Here is a 27,866-nt window from a genome sequence, read left to right as displayed (position 1 = left end):
ATGCAAATTCGTGGAAGTTCCATTTTATTTGGTTTGTGAGTTATACTTAGATTTAGGTTAGAAGTTTATGTATTAGTCAGTGCTTCATTGGTAAAAGAACACTTTAGAAGGAAAGATGTTATGTATGCTACCTGACGAGGAATGCCGAGTGGTTTCATGAATATGTATGAATGTGTAGCTGGTGAGTTTGTTACCTATTTGTAGTCTTCAGTAATACAGTAACTATCACACGAATCACTTCGTTGCGTTATATCTTACACTGTCGACACCTCTGTTGTTGGAAAGTACACTTCAAGGCAGGACCATCAACAATATCCCTGACCAGGCCAATTCCAGGTTCCGGGGTCACCAGGATATTGCCCGGTCTCAGTTTTTTGGTTTCCTTTGTAAAGAGGTTTTCCTGAGATCTTACCAGAATTACCCGTTCCTGGGGTAAGATCTCAGTAACGATAAAGTAACAGCCCTTCTGACGGCCGATCAGGGGGGAGTTTATCGGGGGTGAAGGATGGATATACGCACAACGACGGTAGATCAGCATGGCAAATAGCATAATTGCAATAGCTTTTCATGTTTGTCCTGAAGTTAAAACATGGAATGTATGATATATCAGCCTGAGCAAATATCACAGTATAGTAAATCTAGTAATCAGCTTTACTGTACATGTAGACCGAAAAAAAATGTGCAGCTGTGTTTTTCAAGATTTAGGAATTTCCTGAAATTAAGCATGTGATTCAGTTATTATCCAGTTTAATATACTCTTGAATAAACCTCTTATAAACAGGCATATTCTGTAATGACTTACAAGTAAATGATCACGTGTTTGGTGATAACAAAATTGGACAAGCTTCTATTTTCAATATCTTCAGCCTTTTTGAGAATGTTTTATGATTAAAATGTTTTACCCAACCAATTCTAGGAAAGGTATCGATTTTTCTGGCAGTTTTAACATCCAACATAGTCCGATTGAAAATGTCAATGCAGGTCATGATAAGTACAAATGAATAAAACTTTGGCAATAAATTAGCCCTGCTAAATGAGTAGTTAACTTTACTGCATAAGAATTTGGGTTTCAAATTAAATAATCTCAGAAAAAAAACCTTCACATTTCAGTGAAAACCCCCAAAGAATTGTAAGTGTCACCTACACTCAAGACTGTGTACGTACTCAGTGGCAAACATCATTCACAGAGACAAGACCACCATTGATTTTTTAAGCCTTTTAGCAGATAAATTGTCAATGTTTGACCGCGACGCATCAAATACTGCGCGGGGTTGTGAATCTGAAATTTTGATACGATATTCCGGACAGTCGGACAAGTAAATGGTGAAAAGTAAACTGGTAGTTGACCACGGAAATTTTTTGATAATCGACAAATTGGATAAACATTGATATTTCCACTCTTTTCAGCCAACTGGCAGAAAAAGCTCAAAACACTGCCCCTATTGCCAAATTAGCAAAATTCAATCAAATTTAATTTTTTCATCAAATAATTTCTTTATATCTATAGACTGGCCACACCAAATATCTTTTCAATACCTCTCCAAATATGTACTTGATAGTTAAAAACATGCACGCGTCTAATTGATAGGTCTGGAACCTCCAACCTATGAATATTCAATGGTGGTCATGTCTCCACAGCAGGAGCCGGAACAGAAGAGATCCATCTTGACCCTTAAGATTTGGACACCACCACGCCAACCCAGACTCCCTCACACCAACTGTTGATGAAGCTAAGAATACAGCATGCACTTACGTAACTGCTACGTACGTCCTTTCATAGAGCATGGCAGTACACAAAGCTAAACCATTGCTATCAATCGCCAAGTCAAACAATCTTGGCAACTTTAGCATTTTTAAGTCTCATTCAAAAACAACAATATATTTTACATTACACTTATGCAGCGACCGAAGAAGATTATAAGGGTAAACCATATGGAGCTGTTCTCAAATACGTTACATATACAGTCCAAATCACAATTGTCACCCCTAAATTCGCATCATCGACATGCTACTGAGAGCGTAATTCTCACATAGGTCGCACGTAATTTACACGAAACATAGAGATAAGCGTGTCACTGGTGCGTCATCACTGGTGCGTCATTGACGCACAACTCGAGTGTACGTTGTATGTCAATGACGCGAAGCGGGATGGATGTCATTTGTGATTAGGACTGTAAGCAGCGCAGTGGCCACGGAAAGTGGTGTATATGTATTCGAAGAAAGGGTCCACCATATGTTGGTTTGTACACCTTACACATACGGTGTACAATACATACAAAGATAAGATCAATTTTCGTGAGGTTTTCTGTGAACAGAGGCATGCGGTATACAGGATGAACCTTAAAAACGAAACCGGCCCAAAAATAACAATTCTGTAATCTGCCTATGGTTTTCGAGACAATGGTACTCAGTCACTCGTGCTAATAGGCTGGCAATGTAGGTGTTAAAAGAAAGCTTGTAACTTCTACTTTCTGATATTTGTTACATTTTACCATGAAATACATGTACATGGAATTTGGAATTGTGGCCATTTTTTTGTCGGCTTTATTTTTAAGGTTCAGCCTGTCTTGAATGAAATCACATGTACTTCATCAGAGGTATAAGGGGAGGCTACTAACGGCGCAGAGTACCTCTGATTACAGTTCAAAATGGGAGATATCAGGCTGGGTGAACTGTGTTTGCCAGCCACATAGTAATTAAATGGCTAAAAGAGCAAAAATATTTTGTAGAGCTGAATTATCCAAAATGAAGTGCAGCAGCATCACAGATTGAGGATCAGATGACTTCTCATTTTCTTGCTTGGACCTAATGAACTATCTCCGGGTAGAAGATGTCTTCCTTAAAAGAGCATTCCTCAAATCTCAGGTACTCATCAGATGGACAATCAATGAGCATAAAATTCTTACTGAGACAGACATGTATCTCGCCAATGTAGAGTTTATGTTCATACTGAAAATTAAAGTTAGAGCAATTACTGTAACATGTGTTTAAACCGAGTAATATTGCAACGAGGCAAATGCAAGCATATAAAAACTTGACAACAAAAATTACAACTCCGATGGATTAACCATGAAATTTTGGCCGCTAAAATGGAATGTAGTCTACATCAAAGTGATAAGGGGCATATTCACAAACTCTTTACCTGGTTTTCAGTATGTACAATTAGTGGCCAATAGTACAGCTGAAGAGTTAACAGGACAGACGAGTCGATTATTAACTATGTTATTTTTGAAGGGGTGACATGATTAACATGACCAAGTGGAACTGACCACCATAAAGGGTTAACTGCCAGATTAAGGGTGAGATGCACTGTAATAAAGCTTTACACAATAAAATACAGCTTGTCGGAGTGGTATCATGGACAAGTGTCATGCTATGGCACTCATTGGGGTCAAACTTTGTGTAAAATGTTTAATAACTGCATTTTTAAGAAGAAATTCTTTTTGTTTGCATTCCAAATGGTTATTGTGTACTTGTGTGGCAACAAATTTTGTAACAACTTTAAAAACAGACAACTCCATACAACTGATCATAAGGTTTACCAAATTCTCCATATCGCAGGTTTTATCCAACAGAATCCAATGAAAACTTCAACAAAGGGAATGATACTTTCATATTGAATTCATCATCCCAATTTTTTTGCTAAATATAATCTTTACTATCCCCAAAACCTGCAATTCACATGGTCTGAAACCTCCAAACAATTTGTCTGCTCAAGAAATTTTTGCTCCTGTGCCGAATATTTCCATAGGAGATGGCACTGACTGTTGATCTTATGCGGATGTACTGAGGGTCTTTGACACTGAGGATTGAACTGGAGATATCTTGACCATGAGCCTAGAGACCCGTGCCACTAGACCACTGCAGTTCCTCCAACATGTCATACCTTATTCCAAAAGCACTGTGCCCTCACAGACACTTGCAGTTGCTTCTCGATTACACTCACAATAGTCTGAAGCTGGAAAATAATCAAACCAGTTAAACATCAACAATTCTTATGTAAGAACGACTGTGGGAAATATAATTTGCACCAAGAGTCAACCAAATTTTCCAACTCACTGGTATACATGTACATTGGTATACATGTACATTTCATCACCCTCCTACGATAATTGCCTAACTAGGAAAATATCATGCGTCATAGGCATTTTTAACCCGAAAAACCAAGATGGCAGACAGCATTTCAAAAAGGTTCCTTATCTCATCTAACTCTCCATTTTCATTGTATCTTAATTGTCATATTATCATGTACCATTTTCCAACAAATAGTAAATAAATAACTTCCCAGTGAGATTTGAATTTGTTTTTTCTTGTTTTCTCAAAAGTAGCTAAAATGAGTTAGGCAATTATCGTGGCAGGGTGACGATTTGTAATATTGGACAAAACAATTCTCCACTAACTTTAATTTTTGGTTAAGTTACAAAAATAACTTGAGTCCCATTGAATACTGTCGCCAAATCCTTTCCAAAATTGGTCAGGCACGTTAAAGGCCTATGCCGTTCGTTAAGGATTTGAAATTTGTAATTGAATTTGAAACTTCCCAATTGCGTCAAAAGGTAACAAGCATAAATTCCAGCATTGCTGTCGTGCAAACAAATACACAAATACTATAAATACCAAGTTTCAGCAAATTTGCATGTATGATAAACGCACTACGGCATTTACTGGACCACCAGTAATTACGAACGGCGTACCCCTTTAAGGTAACTGGAGAAAGTTGTTCCCATGGGGTACATTACGTTTTCATTTTCATCTTCTTGCTCCAGAGATATGAACCAATCGGAGCAGGTATATTTATCATGAACCCTGGATAATTCCTTTCCAAATGTAGTATGGATTAACTTCTCCTCTTCTTAACCATTTACCAGAAATAACCTACCTTATATGGTTGGTCGTCAGGCGAAACACCACCAACTTGCAGCAAACTGAAATTATACATTTTACCATGAAATTTTTAATAATAGTTCAAGAATTGAAAAAAGTCATGCAATTACAAGTGGGTAAAACATGATATCGTGACATATATGTAGGTCACTCCGGGGGGGGGGGGGGAATTATTTGTTTGTTCATAAAGAGTCATATCACAAGAGACATGTGAACTCAGCCTTATGGGCAGAGACATGTATTCATCCACGACAAGGAAGTGTGGCACAGTTGTGGTAAATACATGGCTGGGATGGACCAAAGTGGAATTAATTCTCAATCTGTGGTTGATTCTTAATCTACAGAGTCAGGCCATCACAGAATTATGCTTTTTGATAATATATTTAAGAAAATGTGGTCTCACTGGTCAGTTTAGAACTTGTACTTTGACAGGGCCATATCAATGCGCCAGTGACGTTTTGATGGATATGGTGTACGGAAATCTCTTTTTCTCAGGCAATCGGTATTGGAATGTTTTTAAACTTTATTATGCTATTGGCAAAGGGTTCTTCTTGACACATATAAAATTTTGTGCAGATTGATTGGTCCAATGAGTACTTTTTTTACCAAAACTTATGCACAACAATGTACATGTAATGTACACATGTTTTAATAGAGGACTCTGGCCTTATGAGTCACAGTACCGTAACTACATGGCATTGTATATCTCGGATAAAAGGAACTCAGGGTTTGATTTGAAATATCGATGAACAGGCATCAGTGGCATAGTGGTTAGAGCACCGGGCTCATAATCTGGAGGTCATGGGTTCAAAACTTGGGAGGGTCACTGCTAGTTCGTCTTTGTGTCCTTAAGCAAGGCACTATACCCTAATTTCTTTTCTCCACCCAAGAGTAAAATGGGCACCTACATATAGTTGGCAGAGTTGGCACACTATGAATGTTAGTCCTGAGCACTGTATAGCTGCAGCTCGGAACTGTAATACTCCCAGAGAGTAGAGCTTGAACCAAGAATGGACAGGTCAATAGCTAGGGGTAATAATGTGAAGCGCTTTGAGCGACTGAAACCAGTTGGATTTGCGTTATATAAGTCTCATGATTATAATAAGGGTTTCAACTGAGATACTGACTTACTTGAGAAGATTATACTTAGAACCAAGCTGAAGACCTTTGTTGAAGTATTTGTGCTCATTACTCATTTCTGCTACATTTGTGGCACAAGTTCCATGGGTTGTCCATTCATGCTCCCTGCAGATCAACAATAGAAGAGGTTTACATACTGTTGAATAATGTATTTTTGGTCAACCATTCATTTTCCCATGGCATTGTACGGTGGATAAATCTAATTCTTTAAATCAACATCAACAAAGCTGTCCCTGTTTGACCTGTTCCACATGTGATAGAAGGCGAAGCTCTCGGATTGCATCGTGCATACATTGTCAGGGCTTGAAATAACACCGGAAATGTGTCTTTTGAAGCATGAAACTTGGCCCAGGACCCTCAAATTTAAAACTATTACGTCAGAACATGTAGAAAGCTGTTACAGGACTCCTGAGATTTTGTCAAGACTTTAGTTTGACTCCTGTGTAAGCTCAAGCCCTGCATTGTAGGTTTTATAAAGTTTCGTCGGACAGCACGTTGCAATCCGCCAAGAATATATTTCTCTGTAGTCTTTGATATCAAGAATTAGTAACAAGACTTTTGGCTTTTAAAGTACATGTAGTTCACGCAATATCACGACTTTCATCATGATTGATGAGTGCGACAATGACCTAAAGGTTATCTAACACCTCTTGGGCCATTCCAGCTATAAACTCAGGCTCTTTATGTCCGTCAGATTGTAAGCCATGGTGTCTATGCCTCAGCTACTAAAAGACCCTGCATGGTTGAACAGTAGCCCAAAGTGGACTCGCAATTCTATTTACAGCGGTCCACAGACTAACACCTTTAACTACTTGTAACCATAACCACGAAGATTCCTACTCACCAAAAGGAGTCAACCTTGGAGTCCGTGAAAAGGTTCGGCCACGAGATTTTCATTCGTGGAAGTAAGTCCTGAAATATAGATTCATCAAAAGATTAATGATTTCAAGGAGAAAATTAGCAAACAAATAAAGAAGGTCAAAAGAAACTAGTATAGCAATCTTCTCTAAAGTATGGGTTGAACTTGTTTACCCTTTCGCTGCGGGTGACGTGCATAGTACATGTACATGGCCCCATGTCATGCAGGTGAGACGTGCATGCCCTTCCAAAAGATTTATTCACCAGCACCTTTTATATGCCAAACGCACTCGGGAATAATTAGTTTCACCCTAATAGTATAGATGGCGACACTTTCGGAATAGTTTCGACCGTTCAGTTAGAAGTTTGCTCCAATGTTCTTAGCGACTGACAGCATATGGCGGCCCTGGCTGAAAAATGGCGGCTGCAGCGAAACAGTAAAGGAAGAGTGACTCGTGACCATGCTTGGATGGGACAGGAGGCTGCAGATGGTGCCTACTACCGAGTCGTAATCATATAAAATCATAAAACCATCACTTTGTAAATCACTTATATGCCACACTTTTTTAATGCACATGCTGCCATGATAGTATAGACCCTTTGCAATATGCGTCACAATGCCCCCCAAGATGGCTGCGAACAGTGCGGTCACGAGCGGGACGCTATGTTGTGATGCTTTGCGCAAGTCCTGACGCGAAGTCCTGAAAAGAAGAAAGCGGACGTCATCACGTTATATCTGGCCCCCAACATGGCCGACATCGTGACGTCATTGCAAAGGGTCTATTGATGAGCACTCACCTGGATCTCACTTGGATTGAAAGGATAAGATTGATTGCAATTTTCTGGCCCTTTGGGTGTCCCACTCTTGGAGGGCCTGAAACAGGAGAAGTGGCAGCCTACACATGCATGTACAATAGAATCTATTACGGACACCTTTCGGGACTGACAAGTGCTGTCCTTAATAGAGAGGTGTCCTGATAAGAGAGGTCAAATTGATTGGAAACCACCAACTTAGGACCAAACCTAGTGTCCTTAATTGAGAGGTTGTCCTCAATAGAGAGGTGTTCGCTAAGGGAGGTTCCACTGTACTTACACTGCAAACCCTTTAAACCCCTTCAGTGCCGTACTGTTTGGACGGGTCACTTTTTTCATCTAAATTAATACTACCGATACGCCATTCGCTTGAACATGTAGAAATGCAATACATTGCCATAACTACATTACATGTAGGCTGGAAATTGATGAAAACGTACAGGGATTCCTTCAACAGTCTCACAACTACTCTGTATTACTACAGTCACAACCATTAGCCCTTTCCAATGGACTGCAACAAGGGGGGGCTACATGGCCGCAGAAGGTAAAATACTGTTTCAAACTGAACTCAGTTCAATAGCTGATTTGTGAACTCACCACACTCCATGGATGATCCAAGTGTTCACATTCTTGGGAATGGCACACTCATGCTCTCCCTGAAATGAAGCACTCACATTAGGTTTCCTTCTCCATGGCCAAACCGAGTTCTTGCCTCTATTTTCTCAGTAAATCCAGTTGTTAGTAACGGCCTCCGTGAGAAGTCCCACCGAAGGATATACACTGTCGACTATTGACCTATGACTCTCATTAGCAATGAGGGATTATTTTGTCTCATCTCACCCCTTTGGCTGAAGAAAATGATACCCATAAAATTCAAAAAAATAATCGACACTTTTACCTTAGCCGTAATTACCATGAACTGTTATAAAGGCCTCATGTCTGTGGCGATCCCAGGCAAAAAGTAAAGTTTATGAAATAAAAATAGGTTTTGGGTTCATAGTCAGATATTATCAACGGAGAGGTCTTCATTAGATGAGCTGCTCAATCAACACTACATACAATCTAAGCATTTCTAACCGGCACCCGTTAAGGCAAGGAAGACCTGTACCATACACCTCGACTCTCACCCATTTAAGACCTACCTAAAGTCTCAAATTGTTGACTGTGCAGCTTGACCACTAGCAGAGAAAGAGCTAGTAAACCACAGCGGCTTCTTAAATAATGTAAGCCCACTCACCGTCACATTTTGTTCAATGCATCTTGTCTGTGGCCATCCCTGACTGAAAGTGATGTAGTCCCAATCTGGTGTAAACCCAAATACCGGTACTCTGGAATAAAAATATATATTAGGAATTTAAAAACTTACAAATTTACACATTAAGGGTATGTCGACCAGGAGTAAATAAATGGAAAAAAAGAAATTCTAACTTGACATTCCTGCCTGTTCTTTCACAGGTCCAGCTGTCATTTTTAAAGATTCCTGAGATACTAAATTCATCGAGACATAAAATCCATCCAGAGAACTGTCCAAGATTTAATGCTTGCTCTTCCAATTCCATCCCTGCACATAAACAATAAACTTTAGAAGGGGACAACAGAGGGAACATCAACTCATGATTTTGTCAGGATAGAAGCTACTTCTACTAACTAGGATAAACTTTGACTGCAAGCAGAATCTCAGAGGTGACACTGACAGGTGCTGAATACATGTTTCTTCTGGCAACAGCCCAGAGAGACACTGCAAAACCGTGAGAGAGAGAGCGAGAGAGAGAGAGAGAGAGAGATCTGATTTTAAAAATAAATGTAAAATGTTCTTACCCAACAAACAGAAATATCAAAATGGAAAGATGAAGAGTTGTTCTTCTGGTCTGGGAAGCCATTATTATGAATACTGACGAGAGGAAGCTCGAAACTCTGAAAAGAAAGAAAACATTTGAGATAAAGATTGACTAATCAATTTCTATGAAAACAGGTCTACGTAAACTATATGATTGATAATCCTCCGACGCCTCTAATGTTCTGTGTCAGCCATGGGGGGGGGGGGGGGGTAAATGGTATTTTGAACAACGTGCCAGCATCTTCTAACCTCTGATGCCAATCTATCGGTGGAATGAATTGGTAACCTTTCTTCACCGCCGAAAAAAAATCGCCCTGATCGGTATCAGGATGGCTGTCACCACTCCCGAGTCCAACTGAGTTGTCCCAACTTCTTCGAGAAAACGTTGATACTTAACATCACTGATATCAAGTCGTGCCGAATGTTAGATATCGGCATGGAGGTAGCCTATTATTAAAAAACATCTCCAGGATATCGCCATTATCGGTTAAAGAGCCCTCCACTTTTTTATATAATTGGCCAATTTCTTAGGCATATGATGTAGCGAATTCCCATGAAGATTTAAATTAATTTAAATTAATTTCAAGCAATGGGATAGCAACCACCACCGGAAGATCGCGGAGAAATCGGTAAACTCAACGGAGTTAATTCAGAAAAATACCAAAAAAAATTGTTTGTAGGATATACAATCAATAGTTACTCTCTTTATTTCTCATCATTCATTTACATTATCTACTCCCGCACACACGTGTATCTTAAGAGCCCCTCCTAAAGGGGGGCTTATTAATATTTTTATCAGAGAAATATCCGTCCTAAATAATGACAGAAAAGGGTGGTTTATTTCAATTTTGTGTCGACATGATCGAGGTCACGTGACATAAAAACAAAACAATCGCACACAGTGACACACCCGTCCAAAAAGGCACTTTAAGAAAAACAAATACGTTTTTCCAGCTTAAAACCACACTGACGACTAAGTTATATTGGTCTACTGCCCAAATCTGAAGTATCAAATTGAATCACAAACTAGAACTAGCTCTATTTAGCTATAGTTGCGTGAAAAATTCGGGTGAGCGACGTACATTCTGTACCCTAGCGGCCAATAATTAAACTACTTTCAGCCGTCTGCTCCGGTCTCGTTAGGGAGTTTTTCCCAAATGTACGCGATGATGACGTGCCCCATTAACAGGACGTAACATCTATTTTAAAATGCGTTTCGAAAGTGAATGCATGAGGACAACCCATTTGTGTCGTATATCACTGGAAACGCCCGATTCCCGTGAATAAGGTCAATCACAATGTATTACATTACCAAAACAAAAATGTGTCGGAAGGAACTATATGGATGGTCCCATCGCATCCCCCCCTCCAGCAGTATGACACAGAAGGGCTAGTTGACTGTCCACCGGGGGGGTTTGGGGGGAGCTTCCCCCCAACGCACTGGTAAAAACCTATGTCGACGGAGGGGGGTTTGGGGGGTGTCCCCCCCATTGTAACAGCTGTAGTTGTTAGAGCTTGCACTTAACATATGCTCGTAGGGGGGTTCGGGGGAGCTCCCCCGACCTAAAGGGGGGCTCACTAAGTTCTTGACTTTACATATTATGTATTGTAATGTAGCCTAGGCTATCTCATACCGATAAAAATAAAGCTAATTATCTTAAATAAAGCTTATCAGCTGATGGTCACATGGATCATGTGATCATGCATAGGCCTAGGCCCTACATCAATCATGTAGGCTAATTGAACCATGTATTGTAGGCCTACAATTTTATCATGTACATATCAGTCATGCATGTGTTGTGTGTGACAGTGTACATGTAACATCGGTCTATTGATATGACAATCAAATGGATATCACCCTCATGTCACGTCTAAAACAACCATGACATGATGAAGCCCCTTTTCCGGCATTATTTGTCAGATACTTCACTTAGATGGACCAATACACGCTAGCTTGAAGAAGAGAAAGGCACGAAGTGAAAGTGAAAATTTAATAATTTTTTTGATCAGCTGTGCATTTGCCCTATTCCGGACTTGCCGTAATTACAACAAACCATAAAAACGTAATTTTAACCACTAGTCTTCAATATCGTGTTACAATTCATGTCAAATTTAATTTCTATAATTTATTTTCTCAATGTTGTTGAAAATCTGTGACAAAAAAACACTTAGGACAGTGGTCGAAATTTTTATTCCGGTGCCTCCATCCAATTTGACCTTGCAAATTTTCTTGCTTTGGCACGCAGGTAACTTTACAAAATACCCTTTTTTCTCAGAAATAGCTTGTAAATTGCTGATAATAAGTAACATACGTATGTGCATCATGGGTTCATTCCTAAATTTGCACTTTGGTGTAACCGTTTGATAGTTTAATTTACTGATTTTTGATTGACTAATTTGTACTTTCATGTGCCTACAGATTGCTGTGTAAAGTGTTCCAGGCTACCTCATGACCTATCTGTATAGTCGACAGTGGTGTGTACTGGTACTGCACACATATGCACATTAGTATGGACCTTTTGCACGAAGATACAGTGCCCGTACTAAACAAATGCGCAACACTCCCGAACAATGCGGACTATTCTGATGTAGGCTATGGGCCTAGGCGGCAGGCCTGCAGATGCCTGCAGTCCGGTCAAATCTCCCCCCCTTCCTTCCTAATATGTAAAGAGCAAGCTCTATAGTGAACTCACACAACTGTATATCCTAGCAGACGATTTTTAAATACATGATGTCTCACACCCACACTTCAGACTCCATGGCGCCAGTGTGAATAAATCTACTTAGTACTTGTGTGAATGGTCAATAGCTCATGACGTCATGAAATAATTGCGTCATGAGGAAGGAAACAATGGGATTCACGTCCGACGTCGTAACTGTGGGTACGGCGCGTCATGAATGCAGGATCGACCAACGCACGCGGCCCATATGGAATGCAACAAACTGTACCGGAACCAGAATTGTCATGGGTCTGCACCAATTTTTTCAGATTCGATGGACATGATGGATATATGAATTTTGTTTACACTTTACATACAGTGTATACATGCGTAACCATTACACTCACTACGTTGTGTGAGTTATTAGATCAGATGCGGATCCAGGTTTGTGAGAAAGGAAGCCACTCGGGGAGCAGCCTGAACACAGGAGGACCATAGGCGTTGGTGTGTTCTTGGCGGGGGTCCTCCCCAGAAGAATTTTGAAAAAGAAACCTGCAATTTCAGCGCCTCGCGGAGGCTCATTGAATTTTGACACCTCCATGCTAAATGTAAATGTTGGAGCATGTTTTTAGAATCTTTCTGTCATTTTTTCAGAACCAACTAGCAAGATGGTTGAGATGCGCTATCCTTACACGTTTGCTGCCAAGTTTGTGCGGTTTCCATGGTCTTGGACCTGGAAGAATGGACGTTTCATTCGTTTTACTGCATTATCTTTCGCAATCTGCTTTCCAATGTTCTACACAATTCATAAAGCAGGTGAGGAAGCCTTATTCACATGAAATTGCTTCTGGGCAACCTTGTTTCAAATAATTTTTGTCCAATATCTGAAAAAGAAGTGAAAGCCGAGCATAAATTGAAGAGGTAAAAATTACCAGCTGCTGCCCCTGGAGAGTCTAGTGGCTCAGCTGGTGCCCCCTGGCCCTGTAGAGTCTAGTGGTTCAGCTGGTGCCCCTGGCCCTGTAGAGCCAGCAGTCTAGTGGTTCAGCTAAAGCAGAATAGCAGGACCCAGCGCCCTGCCTCTACCAGGGGGCGCCCTGTCACCCTTTCTCTTTTGTTTTAGTTTTTATTTTTAGTAGAAGATGTCTGACAGACACCCAATAAAAGTCATACATATGTGTTTTGAAATTCTCAATTGGCTCCATAAAATCTCTTTGTACCATAAAACTGTAAAAATTGTAGATTTTTCAATTAAAAGTAGAAATTGTTGCAATGAAAATTGCCCTTTTTGGTTGAAAATTGCTCCCGCCTTTTCTGAGTCTGAAGTTGCCCTTTCCTTTTTGAAATCCTGGCTAAAACACTAAGCACTGGTGATATTTTCCTAGTTCCTGTGTGAATTGGGCTGCAATTGTATCCAAATGTGTGCACAGACAGTATGTTATGTACCAAGTATAATGTTTGTGAATATTTTATTATGCATAAAAGAACAGAGTGAGTAGAAACATTGCTAGGTGAATATTCGGTTCCGGTGGTTAATTTTGTTGGCGACGGAAGACTGCTCTGCCGGTGTGTCTTATTGTCCATCTATAACTCATCATCTGGTTTGTTTCAGTGAACTCGCCTGAGAATGTAGCAATGTGGGAAGATAAGAGGAAACATCGTCTGGGTGAGTAAAGGAGAAAACATTGAATCATAGACAAATGTTGCAAATACAATGTACAATAGAACCTCTCTATAGAGGACATCCTGGGGACTGACAAGTGCTGTCCTTAATAGAGGTGTCCTGATTAGGGTGATCAAATTGAATGGCAACAACCAATTCGGGACAAAAACTAGTGGCCTTAATAGAGAGGGTGTCCTTAATAGAGAGGTGTCCGCTAAGGGAGGTTCTTCTGTTCATGTATGGCCCAAGTCGTCCATAAATACTATCCTGAGTTATAATCCTGCGATCGAACCCAGGCCCAATTGCCCAGTAACCAGCTCTGTTGAAGTTGAACAGGTCATGAGGCTTCTTTGCTAACCTGGTAGACTATAAAAAAACATTTTACATCTGGCTGTTGGAGACTGGATCATTAGAGCTCGTGACATCACACTCCAGTTGATGAAAATACTATACATGTAGTTATGATATCCAAGTTGTGTTAGAGTAAGTCAGAGATGACAAACTTGTCCAGGGTTTTGCCATTTGTTCAACGGAGCCCAAAGTGAGTACTTGAGAACAATTGCCAACAGTTAAGTTATACAGCTCATGTACTCTAATTTTGCTTTCTTTTATTTCAGAACCCCATTTCAAATAAACAGGGATCAAGTTAGGAAATCTCTTATAGTTGTAATAAAAGGTTTTGTGTGGATTTTATACTAAAGTTTACCATAAACTGGAATTAGCCGGGAAACACTATGTCACAGAAAAAACCCAAAATGGGCCCTCGAGAACTCTTCAGTGAGTTAGGTTGAATACATAAGGAACATCTTTTATGGAGAGGACTTTCAAAATAATAACTGATTAGCTGCAATGAAATCATCTTGCTAGAAAATGATGTTCCAGCTGGAATTTAAGGAATGATCAACAAACTAAAAACACATCAGGATTGTGACTAGTGATTGCTCATTCTCCTCACGAAGAAGAAAAAACAAAAAAGAGCTTTCTGTGTTTCTGTACATAAATGTATGGTACAAAATTGTGAATAATTATAAGCTGAATTTCAGTATATCAATTTTTTCTTCATTTAATTTGTTTGCCTTTTCAAGCTAATGACTGCAATTACGAATATAGACTTGTTTAAAAGTCATCTTCTGTTCTCCAACCTCAAGCCAGTCAAATCATTACTAGGCTATGAGGCTCCCTTTTGACCACTTCAATTTTTGTCGCATGCAATCATGTTCACTGGCCGCAGAAATTTATATCGCATGTCGCTTTGGGGTCTGTCGCATGTGTTGCCAGAGTCGAGTGTCCGGTGTAGCTCTGTGTGCTTTTTCACTGTGGACGATTTTAAACCTGTTTTATCCCAGGAAAGAAAAGATCATTGACCATCTTTGTTATTTGAGTTGGTCAGTTCCAATCAGCCATCAAAATGCCCACCCTCAATTAGGATATTTAGCCTAGCTCAATCATATGTGGTTGTGACACAATAGGACAGTCATATGGATGGGATAGAGTTGACTAAAGCAAATCATGTAATTGTGACAATATGGGCCAGAAAGGTTTGAAAAGGTTTGCAAGATTGGTCAATCACTAGGCTTGGACTGGCCCTGGAATGGTGGGGTAAAAATCAGATACTGTGGTTGCGAGTTAATAGGACAGACCATAACAAGAAGGGCAGGGCTCGCAAGTAGTGTTGTGGTTGTCAAAGGGCTGGAGAGTTGCATGGTATGGAGCTCTTGGTAAATGGCTTAATTATCTGGTTCTGACAGGAGAGGTCAGATATAATGGGTGATATGAATAAAGACTAGCAAATGCTTTTTATCTAAAATTCCATGTACATTTACACTAGGCCTTTCTGTACAAATACGAAGTAAAAGCACTTGCTACTTTTTATTCATATCACCCATTACCTCACCCCAGTTGTGAGGTGATAGGACAGTTACATGACCTCACCCTGTTGCTGACAGGACAGGACAGTCACTTGACTTCACCCTGGTTGTGACAGAAAATGACAGTCGCATTACTTCTCCATGGGTGTGACAAGAAATTATAGTCACATAACTTCACCTTGGTTGTGACGGGATTTGACAGTCGGCTTATTTCACCCTGATGTGAGAGCACAGCCACAAGACCTCACCCTAGGTTGTTACAGAATAGGACAGTCGGATTGCTTCACCCTGGTTGTGATGTGATAGGACAGTCACATGACATCTCCCACGTGAGAGCACAGCCTCATGAATTCACCAAGATTGTGGGAGAATGGGATAGTTAAATGACTTCACCCTGTTGGTGACGGGACAGGACAGCTACATGAATTCAGCCTGGTTGTGACAGGAGAGGACAGTAACATTACTTCACCTTAGTTGTGGTAGGAGAGGACAATTACATTACTTAACTCTGGTTGTGACAGGAGAGGACAGTTACATAACTTCACCTTGGTTGTAGCGGGATGGGATAGTTACATGACTTAATAGTCCAGGACCTAAAGGGTTCATGCGATGGCATCCTAGTTAAAACAGGGAAGTAGTGTCGCTTTGTTGGGAGATCTGGGTTAACCTGGCTTTACCTTGGATGTGATAAAACATTCGCACAATTTCATCCTGGTTGTGACAGGAAAGGAGCGTCAAATGACTTCACCATGATAGTGACAGGATGTGATGGGACAGTTACATGACATCACCTTGGTTGTGACTGAATGGGACAGTTACATGACTTCTCCATGTTTGATCTGGAGAGGACAGTCACATGACTTTACCCTGCTGGTTGTGACGTAGCAGGAAGTTACATGAAGGACAGTTACATAGCTTCACCTTGGTTATAGCAGGATGGGACAGTTACAAGACCTAAAGGGCTCACATGGTAGCGTCCTAGTTAAAACAGGGTAGGAGAGTCGCTTTTTTGGGGAGCTCTGGGTTAAGCTGGCTTTACCTTGGATGTGATATAAAACAGTCCCACGATTTCATCCTGGTTGTGACAGGAGAGAACAGTCAAATGACTTCACCCTGGTTGTGACAGGATGGGAAAGTTACATGAATTCCCCCTGACTCTGACAGAATAGGACAGTTAAATGCCCTCACCATGTTGGTGACACGACAATACAGCCACATAACTTCACCTTGGTGTACCGAGATGGGAGGTACAGTTACATGACTTCACTTTGTTTGTTCAGGAGAGCACAGTCACATGACCAGGATAGTCAAGGACCTGAAGAGCTAACACGGTAGTGTCCTAGTTAAAACAGGGTAGGAAAGTTGCTTTTTTGGGAGCTCTGGGTCAACCTGGCTTTACCCTGGTTGTTATGTATTGAATCAGTCACACGATTTCATCCTGGTTGTGACAGGAGAGGACAGTCACACGACTTCACCCTGACTGTGAGAGCACCGTCACATCACTTTGCCCTTGTTGTGATAGGATGGGACAGTTACAGGACTTCATCCTTGTTGTGACTGCAGAGGACAGTTACATTCACTGCGTTTGTCACAGGAGACCACAATCACATGACTTAACTCCTCGTAGTGATATGAGAGCACAGTCACATTACCTCACTACTCTGGTTGTGACAGGATGAGGCAGTTACATGACTTCGCGTTGTTTGTACAGGAGAGGACTGTCACATGACTCACCCTGGTTGTGACCGGAGAGGACAGCCAACTGACTTCCCCCTGATAGCGAGAGGAGAGCACAGTCACATGACCAGTATAGTCCAGGACCTGAAGAGCTAACACGGTAGTGTACTAGTTAAATGCCCTCACCATGTTGGTGACACGACAATACAGCCACATAACTTCACCTTGGTGTACCGAGATGGGAGGTACAGTTACATGACTTCACTTTGTTTGTTCAGGAGAGCACAGTCACATGACCAGTATAGTCCAGGACCTGAAGAGCTAACACGGTAGTGTCTCAGTTAAAACAGGGTAGGAGAGTCGCTTTGTTGGGAGCTCTGGGTTTACCTTGCTTTACCTTGGTTGTGATAAAACAGTCACACGATTTCATCCTGGTTGTGACAGGAGAGGACAGTCACATTATACTTCACTACTGTGGTTGTGACAGGATGAAGAAGTTACATGACTTCGTTCAGGAGAGGACTGTTGTGTATTTGGTTGAGACGGTTTTATGTGTAACGACAACAACGAGCAATGGCGAGATATGAGAGCACGTGCGATGAATTTGTATTTTAGAATCCATAATAAATATACAGTCCCTACAGAACACAGCCGAATGTCGCCCTGTATTTCCCACTTACTCCAAACTTAAGTAGCTACAGAACATTATGGTCTCTCCGACCGGATCAGGACAGTCGCCAATCGATCCGATGTGCCGGCGCGGCAGTGACAGTGATCGCAGTGATGCACTATTGATGCACTAAGCATATACAGGCATCCAATGCACGTGGTTGCAAAATGTTGTCTTTCATGCACTCCGGAGTTGTGCGGTGTGCAGTCGAGTAGTACGGTGGACCTGAGGTGGGACACTGTGATCAACAGTACTCAATACAAATGAGTAATTTGACATTGTGAGAGTTGTGCATCCGAAAAAACGAATTTTGAGTTGAGCCTTGACAGAGGTGCAGGGTGTGACTTTCTCTTCTGTCTTTCGAGGATTCACCCAACCCATGCAATGACAATTCGTGCATGGCCTGAGCAGAGTGAGTCGGACTGTCTTTAGCGTGTAGTTTGTGGAAAACCCGAGTTCCTGAGTTCCACGTGCACATGCTTTTCGAGCATCCGTTAGTTGTCGTACATTGCTGAGCAGCTCCCAGCACAGATGCATCATCTATGAGGACCAGGAATCTTGACGACTACATGAGTGAGAATCGTCGCTGTTCCAGACATCGCCGAGTTATGCAGATACGTCTTGTCGCTGAGTTAAGACTGAGTTGTGGAGGACATCTGCGTGTACTTTGACTAAATTCGTATCTGAGTGTTTTCTAGCTTTCCCCTAGAATTATGAGTTTATGCTTTGACTAAAAGATGTCAAACTTACTGCAGTGTGTATGAGTTCAACCACGTATGAATCCAAAAAGGTGATTCTTTCTTACCCTGAGTTTTAAGTCTTTGACTTCTTGTTTCACTTTCAGTATAAGTGTCCTGTCTTACCATGTGTTAAATTTATGCCAAATACTGAGTTTGCATTTTACAGAGGTATTACTGTTAGTGTATGTTTGGTAATCTTTAACAGGTAACGGTTTGATAAATCTAAAAGTAAGGATTTAGTCAGCCTAATCTGAGTTGAGTGTGAGCCATCAGAGTTTCTTTCAGTGAGTGTCAAGAGTATAAGTGCCACGTTGTGTTTATTGGTATTTACTGAATCTGGCAAGCCATGTTGAGGCATACATGATACAGGTATTCAATTTTAATATGGATTACATGTAGATTAGAGTTGCATTTTATTTAAAACGGTTACCGGTAGTGATTCTCAAGAGTGTTTGAGTTACAGTTTGGTCTTACTACATTTGTATTTCATAGAATAATCATAGTAAATACTGTGACTAATTATTGACCTTAAGATAAAGTGACGCTGTCACAATACTTAAGAGGTGACCATGTTTGTATAGTGTTGAGTTATCGTGTGTTTATACATTGTACTTTTATAGTCAAAGTGGTTATATGAGTCTTGAGATTGCCATTCAGTTCAAATCTCAGTGGTTTTCATGAGTAGATAGTGATTTTGGTGCAATATGCAATGGTCTTTTTATGGTAATTACTACAAGGTTTATCATTCCTCGGTATACCAATTTATTATAAGTCTCAAAGTTTTACCAGGTCACAAATAGTGAGGGTTAAGTTCTCAAGTGGGTTACGTTAACGTAATAATTGTTTTAAAAATTATCAATACTGCTTCATCTGTCCTAAAATCACTGACATACATGTAATGGCGACTACTAAGGGTAAAAGTGTGGCTGCTGAGCCAGCAACGCTTGAATTCCTATTGGAAAGGAGGCGCATCAATCGGCAGAGATACACCAAGTTGGAGAAATCCTTGTTCCGATATTATGATGATGTTCTTCCAGCATTAGACGATGATGACCGTTCACCCGAGAATGAGATTAAAGTGAGGGCAGCCATGTCTGCCAGAGAACAGTTGAAGTCAGCCTACATGGACTTGCAAGATACTCAAGACCAAGTGGATTATCACAGAGATAACGAGGAGAGGCTGAACGCTATGTCTGACGACCAGAGGAGAAGAGAAGATAAAGATGAGCAAGACTATAGAGAGAGGTACTTCAACTGTGATGCCAAGATCCAGAGGTTGGAGAAAGACTGGTTCAGGCCGACAAAGGAGAGGAGTGAGAGTGAAGGCAAAGGATCCCATCATAGTAGCCAGAGCAACATTGAAGTGTTAACAAAGGGTTTAGCAGAGGCTTTTAAATCCATGAACAATGGAATATCAGGAGAGCAGCTCACAACCATCTTGTCAACTTTGACCAAGAAGAAGAGAGAGCTACCCATACCAAAATTTAGCGGCGACCCGCATTTCTTTGATCAATGGCGAGAGCTGTTAGAAGCGGAGTTGGCGAAGCCAGGTTATTCGGAGGTGGAAAAGACGCACTTTACCATTACATTACTAGAGGGCGAGTGTAGAAAGTTAGTAGCGGGTATGAAAGATCCTGATTACCAAGACATCCTCCAAGTTTTAGAAAGCAAGTATGGTGACGTGGAGAGTTGTGTGCAGAAGGCTGTAATCGAGATAGCCAACATGGAGGCACCGAGCTCCCTTGCACTAAAAGACATGGAGCCATTCTGCCATAAGCTTGTGTCAGCATGGAATTATATTTTAAAGAAAACCGAGGCTCTATGTGAACTAGACGAAACAAGTTGGATTTTCACGGCATTGGTCAGGCCCAAAATTCCCAAAACACTGTTGCGAAAGTGGGATGGCGAAAAGCTGAAGGCAAAAACAAAGTCGACTTTGCCTCTGAAATTTCCCGACTTACTGGAAAGGCTACTCGACGCCCTGCAAGTTACCCGAAGGACGGAAATGGAGGGGGGAAAGCGACCAACCACAAGTAGTAGTACTTCACACTCACAGAAACCAGAGAAAAAACATACTAGTACTAGTTATGGCAAGCCAAGTGCATATGCATTGAATGTCAATGCTACAAGTAACCCTAAAGCTGGACAATCAAAACAGAAGACGCAGAGTCGAACTCCCAAGTGCCCTGTATGCCAAGAAGCACATCTACTTTATCAGTGCCAGACCTTCAAAGCCATGAGTGTCAGTGATCGCATAGACAAGGTCAAGAGTTTAAAACTTTGTTTTAACTGCTTTGCTTCGCATTATGTCAAAGACTGTAATTCAAGACACTGTCAGAGATGTGGGAAGAAACATCATACCTTGATCCATTATGATCGTGAGCCAGAGCTACCGGAAGAAGAGCAAGTACAAGGTCTACGTCAAAAAACGGAGGTTCCCAAGAGTGTAGGACTTGTCAAGGCCATTACAGGTCCAAAGGAGATATTGATGCAATCCACTCTAGCAAGAATCGAATCACGAGGAGCAATTTCAGTAGCGAGAATCTTATTTGATACAGGCAGCGGTGTATCATTCATAAGTAACAAGATGGCAAGAAAACTGGACTTGCGAGGACCCAAGGTTGAGGCAGAATTTTCACTAGCCGGTGGTAACCAGATGAGATTGAAAACAGAGAGAGTTAAGTTTCATCTATCAAGCGCTATTCCTAATTGGAAAGGTGAGGAATTTGAGATAGAGGCCTACACAGTTGATCAGCCTAGCATGGACCTCAACTGCGTGAGAGTAGATTTGTCAAAGCTGCAACACTTACAGGGATTGCAGATAGCAGACACATACCCCCGTGAATCGGCTGAAATTGATGTTATGTTGGGGCTAGAGGATACCACAAACATCTTACTGCCTGTTAGAAAAACTGGACCACCAGGAATGCCAACTGCCACAAAGAGTCATTTTGGATGGGTACTTTCAGGTATCTGCCCAGTAGAGGAGCCAAACCAACGACATGGAAAGATTGGTATGGTAAACACGTGTCATAGAGTTTCCTTGGAGAATGAAACTGACTTTGCAGCCAGACATTGGGACCTAGAACACTTGGGAATATTACCTAATGAGGTCAAGCACCAAGCCACAGAATTGGAGACTGATGCATTGCAGCAGCATCTTGATAATACCAAACTCGTAGATGGTCATTACGTCACAGGTTTGATTCGCCATCCGGACTGGAAGGACAAGTCTTTAGAATCAAATCGAACCTTAGCAGAGAAACGTCTCGAGGGGTTGGAAAGAAGATTACAGAGGGACCCAGACTTGGGAAAGGCCTACCAAGAACAGATCCAAGAGTTAGTTGATAAAGGGCGTGCCGAGAAAGTTGAGGAATTGGAGAAACAAGCGCAAGCAATATGGTACTTGCCTCATCACCCTGTTGTTAGAATGGATAAATCAACCACAAAGGTGCGTGTTGTGTTTGACGGCTCCGCCAAAGGACCAGAGGGGGTGTCACTAAATGACACATTGTTGAGTGGACCAGCACTGCAGCCCGACCCACTTGCCATACTTTTGCGTTTCAGAAAACATAAAGTAGCGCTTGTAGCAGATATAGAGAAAATGTTTCTTCAAATCGGCATGCAAACTGGAGATCAAGATCTACAGAGATTCTTATGGCGTGACATGGACACTAGTAAAAAACCTGATGTTTACAGGCTGAAAACAGTAACATTTGGTCTGAAATCATCTCCATTTTCGAGTATCAAAACTGTAGTGGACCATGCACTCACACAGACAAAGGAATACCCAAAGGCTACTGAGGAAATAACAGAAAATATTTTCGTGGATGATGTACTGTCTGGAGAAGACAATACCACAGCAGCAGCAAGCTTAGCAGTAGACATGAAAACAGTCTTGAAATCTGGAGGATTCCCACTCAGGAAATTTGTGTCCAACAAACCAGAAGCTTTGGCTGGATTAGAGGAGTCAGATCTTGCCTGTGGTATAGTAGTCGTCACTGAGGAACAATTTACTACAAAAACGTTGGGGATCAAGTACATTCCTAAAGAGGACGTACTAATGTTTTCCTTTTGCGAGAGGATGGAAAATGTACCCTGTGAAACTCGTAGGACTGTTTTACAACAACTTCATCGAATTTACGACCCGATGGGTTTGTTAGCACCGTTCACTTTGGTAGCCAAGCGGCTATTCCAACAGTCCTGGATGGATCGTACTGACTGGGATGAGAAGTTATCTGATGAACTTCATCAGAACTGGGTACGTTGGAAGGAGCAAGTTTCTGATCTGGATCAGATAAAGGTCCAGCGATGTAGAGTTCCTGAGAGCTTCACTCAACCTAGATTCACACTGCATGGTTTCGGTGATGCGTGTGTAGCAGCATATGGAGGAGTAGTTTACGTCAGGGTTGAGGACTTGCCAACAGGGAGAGTGCACACAGCTGTACTGTGCTCTAAAACTAGAGTGTCACCACTTGGAAAGAAGAGAAGCTTACCAGAGCTGGAGCTCATGGCTGCGCTAATCACAGCACGCTTGGTAAACTACGTTCAACGTGAAATCAAGTTGGAAATAGAGGATGTACACTGCTGGACTGACTCACAAGTAGTACTTGCCTGGATTAGCAAACCTGCCTACACTTGGCAGACGTTCGTTGCCAATCGCGTGAGTGAGATACAGAATCTAGTACCACCTAGGAAGTGGAGTCATTTGCCAGGGAAAATTAACCCCGCTGATCTATGCTCGAGAGGATGTTCTGCTGAAAGCTTAGTTAACTCGCAACTCTGGTGGGAAGGGCCAGACTTCCTAAGAAAAGAAGAAGAAAGTTGGCCAAAACAGCGAATTGACACAGCTGAACTGGAATTGGCTGAACAGAAGAAAAAACCCAAGACTTTCTCAGCACTGCAAGTCAAAGAGAAAACAACTGACCAAACCAAAAGTGAGCAGCTGAAACTAGTGGAGAAATATGAGAGTTACCACAAGTTTCTGAGAGTGATGAATAGAGTCCGAAGCTTAAAGTACCGAGTGAGGACAGGAGATGGGCAACATGTTCGAGAAGAAAATGCAATCTTGACTCTCACTGATCAAAGAGAAGAGGAGTTGTATTGGTTACGTTGGGCTCAAGAACAAGCATTTTCAGTGGAAATTCATGCAGTACAGAATAATCTTTCGATTCCTGCAAATAGCCGCTTGAAACAGCTTGATCCGATATGGGATGAGAAACTGAAGTTACTCCGTGTTGGGGGGAGACTACACAAAGCACTACTGCCAGATGAGCTTAGAAACCCCATCATATTGCCTAATCACAATAGATTTGTGGAAATGTTGATAATCCACTATCACATCATCTTTGGACACACAGGAGTTGTTCAAACCTTGTCTAACTTGAGAAGCAAATACTGGTTAGTATGTGGCCGGCAGGAAGTTCGCAGAGTCCTACCATGTAAGAAATGTAGAAGTGCCAGAAAATTAGAGCAGAAAATGCCGCCGTTGCCAGAGGAAAGGGTTAATGTATCGCCACCATTTACCAACATTGGAGTGGACTATGCTGGACCACTCTATGTTAGAGAAGTACATGTCAGTGGAAAACATGGAGCTGGAAGCAACAAGGCTTACATCCTCATATTCACATGTATGGCCACCAGGGCAGTGCATTTAGAGCTGACAGCAAATTTGACAACAGAGGAGTTCCTACAAGCATTGAGACGCATGATGAATCGGCGTGGAAAGTGTTGTACCATCTACTCCGATAATGCAAAAACATTTGAGAGTGCAGCTTCATTGCTTTACCGTTTGTTCCACAACAATGCGAGAATCAAGGATAAACTCAGACTGGAAGGAATCGAGTGGAAGTTCATAACTCCTAGGGCTCCATGGCATGGAGGATTTTATGAACGACTTGTTGGAAGTGTAAAACGAGCTCTCTCAAAGATTCTCAGAAAGGCCAGCCTGACATTTACCGAGCTTCAGACCGTGCTCACTGATGCAGAAGCTCAAATCAATTCTCGACCCTTATCGGATATCTCGGCTGACAAGGAGGATCCTCTTCCATTAACCCCTGGTCACTTGATCATAGGAAGAAATCTGCAGTTGCTGCCATCTGTATACAAGCCAGAGTTGTCACTTGAAAGGAGATGGGCCTATCAACAGAGGATATCCAAACAGTTTTGGAAAAGGTGGACAAGTGAATACCTTGTGGAATTACAGCGCCGTTCAAAATGGACAGAGATACGAGATAATCTGCAAGAGGGAGACATCGTTCTAGTGGCGGAGGACAACATCAGAAAACTAGATTGGGCACTAGGACGTGTGATGGCCACACACCCAGGAAGAGATGGGTTGGTTAGGTCAGTCACAGTGAAAACCAAGAGAGGATTGATGAGAAGGCCTATTCAGAAGTTGCGTTTGTTGGAACCCGCAGAATAGACATTTAATCCAGAGTGACATACAAGAATTGGAGTTGAGTTTTGGTTACTCAGTCGTAGTTGTCAGATACATGCATGTCAACTGATTGCCAAATCTCTATCAAGGGGTCAAAATTCTTAACATTTTGATTACATGTATTAGTATACTATTATTCCTATTACTAGGTATATCATCATCAGAGTTTCTTACCAGAAGGTTGTAATTTACATTTCCCAGGTTGGTAAATGGGGGGAATACTCTTAGCATTAGATTTGTCATTATGTGTATTTGAGTTATTTGACGGTATATTCTATAGGGTATAGAATTAGGTGTAGTTGTTTACTTATGTATGCTAGGTCTTGCATTTTGGAGCTATTGTGTTCAGCATACATTTCTCAGAATTAAGCCTTACGGCGGGTTAGGTTCATTGTGTTATTGAAAATCTCGCCTCCTCGATTTTCAGGGGGGAGTGTTGTGTATTTGGTTGAGACGGTTTTATGTGTAACGACAACAACGAGCAATGGCGAGATATGAGAGCACGTGCGATGAATTTGTATTTTAGAATCCATAATAAATATACAGTCCCTACAGAACACAGCCGAATGTCGCCCTGTATTTCCCACTTACTCCAAACTTAAGTAGCTACAGAACAAGGACTGTCACATGTTGGTGAAACGACAAGACAGCCACATCACTTCACCCTGGTTGTGACAGGACAAGACAGCCAAATATTTTTACCCTGGGTGTACCGGGGTGGGAGGTACAGTTATATGACTTCACCTTGTTTGTTAAGGAGAGCACAGTCACATGACCAGGATAGTCAAGGACCTGAAGAGCTAACACGGTAGTGTCCTAGTTAAAACAGGGTAGGAAAGTTGCTATTTGGGAGCTCTAGGTCAACCTGGCTTTGCCCTGGTTGTTATGTATTGAATCAGTCACACGATTTCATCCTGGTTGTGACAGGAGAGGACATTCACACGACTTCACCCTGACTGTGAGAGCACCGTCACATCACTTTGCCCTGGTTGTGATAGGATGGGACAGTTACAGGACTTCATCCTTGTTGTGACTGCAGAGGACAGTTACATTCACTGCGTTTGTCACAGGAGACCACAATCACATGACTTAACTCCTCGTAGTGATATGAGAGCACAGTCACATTACCTCACTACTCTGGTTGTGACAGGATGAGGCAGTTACATGACTTCGCGTTGTTTGTACAGGAGAGGACTGTCACATGACTCACCCTGGTTGTGACCGGAGAGGACAGCCAACTGACTTCCCCCTGATAGCGAGAGGAGAGCACAGTCACATGACCAGTATAGTCCAGGACCTGAAGAGCTAACACGGTAGTGTCCTTGTTAAAACAGGCTAGGAGAGTCGCTTTGTTGGAAGCTCTGGGTTTACCTTGCTTTACCTTGGTTGTGATAAAACAGTCACACGATTTCATCCTGGTTGTGACAGGAGAGGACAGTCACATTATACTTCACTACTGTGGTTGTGACAGGATGAAGAAGTTACATGACTTCGTTCAGGAGAGGACTGTCACATGACTCATCCTGGTTGTGACAGGATAGGACAGCCAAATGACTTCACCCCCATAGCGAGAGGAGAGCACAGTCACATGACCTCAACATTATAGCGAGAAGAGTACAGTTACATGACTTCACCCTGGTTGTGACAAGATGAGAGACTTACATGACTTCATCATGTTGGTACAGCCTCAGGAGAGCACAGTCACATGACCTCATCCTGTTGGTTGTGACATGAGAGGAGGTTACATGAATTCCGCCTTACTCTTAAAGAATAGGACTGTTAGATGCCGTCACCATGTTGGTGAAACGACAAGACAGCCACATCACTTCACCCTGGTTGTGACAGGACAAGACAGCCAAATATTTTTACCCTGGGTGTACCGGGGTGGGAGGTACAGTTACATGACTTCACCTTGTTTGTTCAGGAGAGCACAGTCACATGACCAGGATTGTCAAAGACCTGAAGAGCTAACACGGTAGTGTCCTAGTTAAAACAGGGTAGGAAAGTTGGATAGGAGTTAATAGTTTCCCAGTAGGATGCGACTGTCTTCGGCTCACATCCGGCTGGTGCGGACTTGGTCCGCGGGGGTCGAATGGCGCGCTGAAGAAGAAGGACGGAGATCGAATTTTGTAGCAAAGAATTCCTGAATAAAGCGGAAGAACTGTTATGTTTTATATCGTCTAAGAGTCTAATAAGACCCCCTTTATAAGACCCCCTTTAGGAGGGGCTCTTAAGATACACGTGTGTGCGGGAGTATATAATGTAAATGAAGTGAAATAAAGAGAGTAAATATTGTATATCCAACAAACAATTTTTTTTGGTAAATTTCTGAATTAACTCCGTTGAGTTTACCGATTTCTCCGCGATCTTCCGGTGGTGGTTGCTATCCCATTGGTTGAAATTAAGTTAAATCTTCATGGGAATTCGCTACATCATATGCCTAAGAAATTGGCCAATTATATTAATAGGGAGCTCTAGCGAGCTTTATGGTTAGAGAGTGTGTGTATACCATCAACGAAAAAAACTTGACCCGGAACCAGAAAACCTCCACACCCAGGTGACATTTTTGCACGCGAATCGTATACGCTAATGCACAGCAATTTACCTGGGGAGAGATTTT

General features: G+C 41.7%; 2 protein-coding genes across 2 annotated transcripts; one reads left to right on the top strand and one right to left on the bottom strand.

The window, feature by feature from the left end:
- Nucleotide 1: 1 nt before the first annotated feature.
- LOC135484039 (ribonuclease Oy-like) lies at nt 2–27,652 on the bottom strand. Its single transcript, XM_064765102.1, has 10 exons — nt 27,599–27,652; nt 9,514–9,609; nt 8,933–9,023; nt 8,293–8,351; nt 7,681–7,756; nt 6,869–6,936; nt 6,016–6,129; nt 4,880–4,925; nt 3,887–3,958; nt 2–2,949 (listed from the first exon to the last, which is right to left on the bottom strand). The coding sequence occupies exons 2-10, from the start codon at nt 9,573–9,575 to the stop codon at nt 2,806–2,808; spliced, it is 732 nt and encodes a 243-aa protein (XP_064621172.1). The 5' UTR covers nt 9,576–9,609; nt 27,599–27,652; the 3' UTR covers nt 2–2,805.
- On the top strand, nt 11,655–14,897 carry LOC135484040 (uncharacterized). The gene is made up of 4 exons (XM_064765103.1): nt 11,655–11,778; nt 12,847–13,008; nt 13,802–13,855; nt 14,470–14,897. The coding sequence occupies exons 1-4, from the start codon at nt 11,670–11,672 to the stop codon at nt 14,484–14,486; spliced, it is 342 nt and encodes a 113-aa protein (XP_064621173.1). The 5' UTR covers nt 11,655–11,669; the 3' UTR covers nt 14,487–14,897.
- Nucleotides 27,653–27,866: the final 214 nt, after the last annotated feature.

This window comes from Lineus longissimus, chromosome 3, assembly GCF_910592395.1.
Source record: "Lineus longissimus chromosome 3, tnLinLong1.2, whole genome shotgun sequence".
In the NCBI taxonomy this organism is placed as follows: domain Eukaryota; kingdom Metazoa; phylum Nemertea; class Pilidiophora; order Heteronemertea; family Lineidae; genus Lineus; species Lineus longissimus.
Note: the sequence above shows the minus strand (reverse complement) of the source record. Positions and strands in the feature narration are given on the sequence as shown.